This window comes from Bactrocera latifrons, unplaced genomic scaffold, assembly GCF_001853355.1.
Source record: "Bactrocera latifrons isolate USDA-ARS-PBARC rearing strain unplaced genomic scaffold, ASM185335v1 scaffold_997, whole genome shotgun sequence".
NCBI lineage: Eukaryota > Metazoa > Arthropoda > Insecta > Diptera > Tephritidae > Bactrocera > Bactrocera latifrons.
In genome coordinates, this window is record NW_017537708.1 from 36,586 (window position 1) to 46,231 (window position 9,646).

The 9,646-nt window shown below is 32.3% G+C and overlaps 1 protein-coding gene across 3 annotated transcripts in view; it reads left to right on the forward strand.

Annotated features, from left to right (window-relative positions):
- LOC108978050 overlaps positions 1 to 9,362 on the forward strand; it is a 15,757-nt gene extending 6,395 nt beyond the window's left edge. For all 3 annotated transcript variants that reach the window (XM_018948137.1, XM_018948135.1, XM_018948136.1), the window contains 4 exons: positions 4,084 to 4,649; positions 6,060 to 6,243; positions 6,334 to 7,074; positions 8,746 to 9,362. In XM_018948137.1, coding sequence (XP_018803682.1) covers positions 4,132 to 4,649; positions 6,060 to 6,243; positions 6,334 to 7,074; positions 8,746 to 9,282 — 1,980 coding nt within the window. In that variant the 5' untranslated portion in view covers positions 4,084 to 4,131 and the 3' untranslated portion in view covers positions 9,283 to 9,362. The remainder of the gene's footprint in view (positions 1 to 4,083; positions 4,650 to 6,059; positions 6,244 to 6,333; positions 7,075 to 8,745) is intronic.
- Positions 9,363 to 9,646: the final 284 nt, after the last annotated feature.

Here is a 9,646-nt window from a genome sequence, read left to right on the forward strand (position 1 = left end):
TTAAACACTACTAAAATCGCGATAAATCAATACATAAATACGCTAGAGACATTAAATTTTACGTCCGATATGGTATAAGAAAGCTTTATACGAGCCGGTAGAAAAATTTAACGATATGCGTGGTATCCCCACTATTACTTTAACCAAATGAAATTTGCGACATTCCTATATCACAGTGCGAAAATGGGTGACATCGAACTACAACGACGCCTACTTCTCATACAATTTTAAATTATTTTTGATTCGATATACAAATCAATTAGGAATTAATATAACGACGACCCCAGTACCTACAGTGGACTTTTGACCAAAAATATCGGTTAATATATGATATATATAATTTAATTCGTATTCTTTACTGACAATGTTATGTTAGTGTGTCAAGATTGGGTTGAATCGGATCAATACTTCCATTAGCCTCCCTGTAGTTAATTAAAATAAAGATTTTCACACTTCCGGATGTGTTTATACTCCAATTATTGGGCAATATATATAGTTATATTAACATAATTTATGGAGCGTTTTTTACTCAAAGTAGTCTATTTTTGTCTCTAAAATAAATAGAATTGATCGAAAACTTGATCTAGATCCGGTATAACCTGAGTAATGTCAAAATAAATGCAATCAGCATGACTCTTCACAATATACCAGATAAAATTATACGGACTAAAATATAGAATTAAACTAAGTCTATGTCAATGGCTTTTGTGTCTACATATATAATTTATATTATTATCTCCTTAATTTATTCACAATTTCATCGAATAGCGTAAATATAAAGTTTTGTCTGCATCTAGGAATTTTCCTAAGTTTCATTCCTGAAATGTGTAAAAGCATGAAATGTTCGGCTACACCCGAACTTAGCCCTTCCTTACTTACTTTTTACGTTTACGATTATTATAAAATTTTTCCTCTGTTCCCTCCTCCTATGCTTTCGATCATGGCAAAGTGTGTCGCAATTTTTAATTTTTTTAGATAATACAGTGAAATCAACTAATTAAAATCTATATTTCAACTAGTATGAACCGCAATATCAGTTAGTCACTAACTGTATAGAATGTAATAAATGTTAAGATAATACAATGTTCAAATGTTACAATTAAACACTATAAAAATATTATATGTAGCATTAACAAATGTACTTGTACTAGTATTTTTGTATAAAATATACCCTGTGTTTTTAGTTTGCCAAAGAGACAAAGAATAATTTTATGAATTTAGAAATATCATCAATATTTTAATGATAAAGATACTTAGTAATACATACATACATATGTCTTCTTAGTGGATTTGTTTCATTCCTGGAAGAAGTCTAAGTAATTTTAGTGTACGTTAGTGTTTGGGGTAACAACAATTTGTGTAGATTTATTTACGTATAAATGTATGTACGAGTATGTGCGCAAACAATTGTTCAACCTCTTTTGGCACCTGCTACTCTTGCCACTGCATACTCTTGCCACTGCATACTCTTGCGTGCACATATGCATATATGTATGTATACCCAACATGCAAATACATAGAAGGATAATTACTGCCTCATATTATATCAATTTACCAACGTTATAACGGATATATTTTTATACTTTTGCAACCAGTTGCTACAGAGTATTATAGTTTTGTTCACCTATCGATTGTACGTATCACCTAAAACTAATCGAGATAGATATATTCTAAGAAATCGGAAGATAACTGCGCTCACTCCCCAAATAACGGTACTGTACAAAACTACTAAAAACGTAATAAATCCATAACTAATGGTATAAGAGGGCTTTATGAGAGCTAGTGTGAAAATTGGACAATGGCCGTGGCACTGCCCACTTTATGGTAAAATCACATATCTCGGGGCCCAATCCACCGATTTAGACTACATTTAGTACGTATCATTTTTCTAACATTCCTATATTACAGTGTGAATATAAGAAAAAACGGACTACAATCACGCCTACTTCCCATGTAACACTATTTAAAATACCATTTGATTCTTTCCCTTTCTAGTACACAAATTAATAAGTAATTAATATAACGGAATGAATTTTGCAGTAATAATTCCCTTAATTTGGTTTACCTTTTGACCCAAAATTGTATAAATCCATCCAAACTGTTCAAGACCCTAGGTACCGAATATGTGGAGCCCAGTATCTATAGCTGATTTTTGACCGAAAATATAGGTGAATGTGTGAGATCTATAATTGAAATTCAGGGATACTTCTTTGTATATCTGTATGCCAAAAATTTGGGGAATTGGGTCAATACTTCCTTAAGGCCCCATATACCTAATATAAAGATTTTCGAACTTCCCGGAGACTTTATGCTGGATGTATCAGGCAATATTTGAATTATTTCAATGCAATTGGAAAAGCGTGTTTTAATCAATACAGTGTATCTTTGTGGCAAAAATGGATAAATTTGAGCGAAAACTTGACCTAGCCCGCTTATAACCATTACCAAGATCATCCGACTGCCTTTGCTCCATATGAATGGTGATCGTATGTGTAATAAATAATATCGGATCGATACTAAGCCAACTCTCATATACATCATATGTATAATGATTTTCGGTTTTCTAACCAAAAGATCGTAAAGATCGGAGTTTAAGAATTTTTGAACTTTTTTTCAACTCCTACCACTTCAACTGTTAGTGATTGACAAGCAAAAATTCCTCCTTCCAGCCAGGCGCTGTACCTTAACTCTAAGGGATCGCTCTTTTTTAGGTTCCCATAAATTTAACATAGGAATTTTCGTTTTTTCATTCAAACCAAAATTTCACCATCTAATTTTCGTTTCTCAAAAAAGCCATCACATATTCATAAAGTTGGCTTTTCAAACTTTAAAAATTCTCGCGACAAAATTATTTTTCTTAGAAATTTTTTTTTATTTTTATTGAAAAAATTCCAAATTTCAAATCAATATGCCTAATCGTCTAATTTTAATAATCAAACTTTGTCGCAGAAATGTATATGTATATAAACTAAGACGTTTTACATCTTAAGGCATTTCCCTGGCTTTAATTTTTGCTTGTTGCAAGAGTATAAAATGTTCTGTTGCACCCGAACTTAGCCCTTCCTTTTGGTTTTTGTTTGTAGCAAAGACCATGTATCTCAAACAACGCATGCGCTTTTTGTTTCCTGCTTTAAAGCTGCAATGTGAATTAGATAGAAAAATGAAATGAAATAGGAAATGTGTTTGTCTCTGTTTAACACATTTAACTGATTATTTAATTATTGTAGGTGTAGCTTCAATATAAGCGCAATCCTGACATTGATATAGATTACTACCAATCTGAAAGCGACTCGTTTGCAGTAATCCAATTGGTGCTGTCGTTTGCACCACAACTTCTGGGTAGTTACTGATAAACACATAAACAAATATCGGAATGGTAATGAGTGTACTTACCACAGAACCCGGTAGAAAATAAAGAAAGGTTTTTATGTTTGTTTAGTATGTTTGCCATATGAACTCAAAAAAAGAGCAAAAACATATTTGTCATAAATTATGTAACAAAATTTGAAAAATCAACTTGGAAAATATATGCATGTTTGTCCAACGTCCGAATCATTAAAAATGGCTAGTAAATATTCGGCTGACAAGAAAAGTACAAAAAATATTGAAATTGCGTTACGTCGACAAAATCAAGCACCGATTTCACTAAATTTTGACACTAAGTATTGGTGTGAAATATCCATTCAAACTTTCACATGCGAACCTGATTTTTATTCTTATGGTTACTTTTAATGCCTATGGCGTTTTAAGTTAGACAGTTACCAAACTTTCAGTAGTAAGTAACAACCCTTGGATGGATGAATTTATTATTCCCTCTGCAACATGTTAAGGGTATAAAAATCGGAATTTAAATGCATTTGTTTACATATCGAGTAATTACAATATTAGCTCATGTTATTATTATGACCATATCTCTAAAAGTGGAAGATTGGTCCATACTGTGATCTGAATCGTATGAGTAAAACTTTACCAATGTATATTATAACAAGTAACAAACGACACAGTTCGGTGTATAATTTTATCATACATAACTGAAAACTTAGTTCCAAAAGAACATAATCTAAAAAACTAATATTGTTTCAGGTCTTTTATAGGCAATACTTGTATAAATTTAAAAGCAGAAATAATATAATGCCTTTAAACAATAATAGTAATATGAATGAATCCGATGAAGAGCATGACCTTACAAGCTTATCTTGGTTAATGGAGTTACGAAATCAAAATTTTAGCTGGACAAATGACATGCAACAGGTTAATTTGAACGCCGATGAAATGAATAATCGACACAACATAAAATGGTCTCACGAAGCAAGTGGAGGACAAAAAGATGCGTATGATAAAACAAGTCTGTTTAAGAATAAAGACAATTCCAACGACAAAATCAATTATGTTTTCAATAGTGATTATATTCTGCCAGCAATCAGTAATGGAATACTGCTTAATGAATTTGATAAACAACAAAAAGAACCAAGTTCAAGCAGCGATATTGATAAAAATATAACTAAACGAAATTGCATTGGTAAATCCCTTGAAAAAACATGTAGAAAATCGTTTAAAGGAATGTACTTTCAACAGCAGCAATTGAAAGTGCAAATAAAACGAGCTACCCCAATCGAGCGCTATGAAATATTTCTGGAAAAAGTTAAAAGGTATTTATAATATATTTTTGTTACAATCACACGAATTATCTGATATAGAATTTATAAAAGTATGATTTAAATATTTGCTTTCAAATTTTTCGAAACTAAAAATAAATATTTTGGTTCGAAAAACAAGCTGATACTTTATAAAGAACAAATAGTGCTGTGAATAGTTTCAGTGCAATTGTTTGGGTTTCTTTCAAATATGTGGTATGCGGCGTGATGGCGATGTGTCTACTCTGCTCTTTTGCTCAACCAACATCCGCAAATCGTTTGCGTGGTTAGACAGAAAATCGTAATTCAATTTCACCCGCATTAAATAATTATCATCTGCTCAAACAACTTTGAACTCCTTTTCGGATAGCCAACTAGTAAGGTATATATATGTAAACTTGGGTAACTAAAACGAATAGCAGCCCAATAGCGAAAATGACAAAAATCGTACACAGTATTAAATGTTTTCGAATTTTAAATATTCTCAAAGAGTACGGAACTATCACTCGCTTATAGTTATAGTTAGACGTTGAAAGCCGAGCCGAGCGCAAAGCTGATGAATGCAAGAAATAAGCTTCAAAACTGTATGCGTACATTTTCATAAGAAATCGTACAAGCAACGCAAATTAGAAGCTGACCGCAGCCGAGTGTAAAGCTGATCAATGCGAGAAAATCGTTCGAAAGTGTTTTTGGGCGCAAAGTCCCGCTAAAACGGCGCACATATTATATATGCAAAAACAATTTCTTTATACCAATGCTGATATTGGATAAATTTCTGAGTAATCCATGTCCATAAGCGCAAATAAAATTGCTAAATTAAAAAGCAAATGTGTGCAAGTAGAATAGCGAAGTACGGGCTAAGCCCCGCATCCTCGGTTTTCAGCGACCTCTCTAAAGGCTTCTTTAGATGTAGTAATTAAAAAAGACTATTTGAAATACTTTATTTGTGCAAGTAAATTATTTTGTTTTATAAGCACGTAGTATCATTAAATAAAGTTTCTACTTGACTTGACAAAACTAAAAAAAAAAAAACATTATAAAAGTAATGGCTAATTGTGTAGATCTAGTTTCAGTATTTACGGTGACCATTACCAACCCTTAGAGCTTCATTTAAAATTAACCAGAAAACAATTTTTATTAATCTTGTGCTTTATTGAGGTTTTAATTTTTTTTTAAATTATATTTTTTAAATTTTATATCTAAGGAAATCCTTAGATCAGGCAGTTTTTCTTTTTTTTAAAAAAATTTATAAAAAATTGAATTTAAATCTACAGAACAGATTTCGGTATGCAGAAGTCACCAGTTCGAAGATCATAACTCTGAAAAAAAATTTCATGTTTTACACGGAAAGTTCCACATCACCCGTTTTATTTTTAGGTAAAAACACGATTTCCTAACACAAATTTCTTTTCTACTTTTCTATAGAGTACTTGTAGAATATCAGAAATCAGCAATTAACTATCAAACGGACACAACAGAGAAGCCGCCATTTAATTACTCCCATATAATCGGTATGGCAATGTTGGAAAATGGACGAGTGACGTTGCAACAAATATGTTCTTGGATAGAAACAAAATTTGCTTATTTTCGGGTTAGAAAAAAATGGAACGTAAGTAATATATACTCGCATAAATATATATATTCTCATTCATATCTAAATTAATTATTATTATAAAATTATAAACACAATGTATTTCAGAATTCCATAAGGCATAATTTATCGCTACATCAATGTTTTCGTAAAATAGACCGTAAAAAATTTGAAAAAGGTAAAGGTGGTTATTGGGAACTGGGTGTTGATCCTCGTAAATGTGACAGGAAGCGCATAAGGAACAGAAAAAGTTCACAGCATAAAATTAGACAAATGCAGCATCAGCATCAACATCAACCGCAGAAATTGCAAAAACATCCGTTAAGCAAAAATAAAAATAAAAAAATTACACAGGAAACAAAGACTATGGTTGTGCTTAATCGACAAAGCCCGATAAACATATCATATAAAGAATTACAAAAACTAAAAACTGGAAGCTATTATAGTGATTGTGGTCAACAACAAGTTAACGAAATGCACACAGTTTGTCCAGCCAATTCTACCAGTGCCAGTAGTCATTTGTTGCTTGACGAGCTCGACATTCAACAAAACATCGATGTTGTCAGCTGTTGCCAACAGTCGCAACAGGAGCATAAAATATTTATTACAAGTATGGCGGAAGAAATCCCGGCAGCAATTAATAGTGTACCTAATGATAACAGCCCGAAAACTATTGAATTACTACAGAATAGTAAGCTACAACAATATCAGCTCGGTACAATTATAATTAGTGCACCCACCACAAAATACGGTAGCATTTCCGACTTCGCTGCTTCAACGGGATCTATTAACTGTTTTATTAATGGCGACTATATTGACGACAAAACACATAAACTACAGCACAGTTTCGTAAGTTATTACCACCGTTATTTTACATGCAGGTATTATTGTTGAATGAGGCAAATATATGGTATATGCTAATGAGGCTAAGGTTGCTAACGTGAAACGTGCATTAAAAATTTGCATAAGCTGATATATTTATGTACGTTTAGAAAGCGTTTTTATTTGCTTTAACTGTATGTTGGTAACTTTTTTAAGTGGTACTGAAAGGCCAATACTACACGAATATATTGAGCGGCACTGTGAGAAAGGTTCGACTGCACTGACCTATAAAACTCTTCAAGGCGCATTTCTATATAGCAATGTACAACAAAATCTAAAAACGTAACCGGCTAATGGTTTTCATCCTAAGGACAACATTTTTTTATTTTTTTAGCTGTTATTTGATATAGTATAAATATCCTTCAATTCCAATTAGGGTTGCTTAATAAGCAACAATTTTTTATGAAATCTTTATTATGCTTTTGTACGACAGCTTTCTGCTATAAGGATCCGATCGAAAAAAATTTGTTCGAAGGTTACCCGCTAGAAAAATCAATGCCGAATTTCGTGAAGATATATGCTCAAGTAAAATATTTTCCATACAAGGACTAGATTTTTATGGAAAAATTCACTTGAAGATATTTCGTCAAATAAAAAACTTTCCCATAAAAACACTTCTTTTCGGTCGTCCAGATCATATGGCAGCTATGTATATACTATAGTAGCTCCATATCGACCGCCCCGACAAATGAGCATGTGTAAATTTCAGATCGATATCGCAAAAACTACTAGCTCGCATATATACAGTAAGGCGGACATTGCTAAATCGACTCTCCTCATCATACTGATCTTTTATACATATATACTATATATTTACAGTCTCCGGCGTTTCTGTTTATGGGTGTAACAAAGTTCGTGGCAAACTTAGGGTATATTAAGTTCAGGATATAAAGATAATTATATTAAAAAAACTAGACTAGAGTATTTCTACCACTCGGTATATCAAAATCTTCAAATTTAGACCATACCCTTTTGAAGCACGATTTTATTGCAAACCAGAGTACTTTATTATAAACATGACTTCTCCTGTACATGAATTTATTCAATATATTTGCTAAAGCATAATACTTAAATATTTACAGTTGATTATGTCGTATGAAGACCCTTCTGGAGGGAAAAAAGGTTGAATTAAGTTCTTTCTCTTTGGATCAAACTCAAACTGTTACGAACAATGCTTTGTGAAGCTAGAAAACTTCTGTAGTTGGATAGTAAGCCTCAAATCTATTTGAAATCTGTTTAGATGTTTTATTTATATTTCTTCTAATTTAAATAAACGTTTAAAGGGGAGAGATATAAGATATAGAAGATATTTTATCATAGGCAGATGATCAAAAAGGAAGAGTTTTGCAAGGAACTACTACAAAATGTCAACAAAATGTTAACATTTGCCGCGTGGATACGTATATACAGAAAAAAATTAAGTGACATAGTTATTACGGCAGCGAAATCACAAACTTATTCGCGAGTGAAGCCTTTTTCAGCCGAGACTAAACTATGGGTCTGGTTTCATAGATTGTTCTATTTTTTATAACATAAACGATTCCATGTAATCAAATACTACCTAAAGTAATGGATTTTGTTTATTTTTGTATAGTTATATAGCTCTAAATCTAAGATGAGATATTTATCTTTCTGCAGAACTGCATAAAAGGCGACGATATACAAACCACATGCGAGAATGTAAACTCATATGCGGATAAAGATGTATTATCTGAAAAATCTATAAAACTCAAGTATAATTGTGAATGGAATGCAGACAATCCTCATACCAATACAATAACTACATTTACACCATTTATTCCATATTCTACAACTACGAGCAAATATGTTCCATCAGTCTTTATTAACAGCGTCGAGCAAGAAAATAACGTTTTAATTTCCCACTCAATAATGCCAAACGTTGTCGTTGAGCAACTGTTGCAGCCCTCTGGATTACAATACACACTTACTCCCTCTATGGCTACAAGAGAAGCGACTATAGTGACGCCACAAGTTACTACTAATGAGATGAACAATATAAACTCAGAGCAAAATAATCAACAATTACCGGCGATTGACAGTATACGTCCATATATTGACGGCGTAGAAGAAGCATTTCAATACCTACGCAGCATGGATAACAACCGTGAAGATCTATTAGATAATTTCTTAGATATCTCTGTGAGTGACTACTAAACTCAATTACTCGATTACATATAAATATTATACTTGGCTCCAAAATAATAAAATCACAAATAAATATCTGATATAATATTATTGCCGTGTAATCAGAATTTAACTCTTTTTGTATTTTAATACTATAAATATGCAATATCTATTAAAAAAGATTGGATTTAGGGTGCAGCAGAACGTAGAAAGTAGAGACGAAGTTATTCAAATTATCATAATGGGACCGAGGTCTGAGCCAATTTCAACTTGCTGTCGTTGTAATGGTCGCATCCCTCCAAAGATTCCACAATGGTGCAGACGACATGGGAGCTAAGATACATAACCGAGTTGTACAACGCAGTATTTTTCCCTTGCAGTTAAGTCATATAAC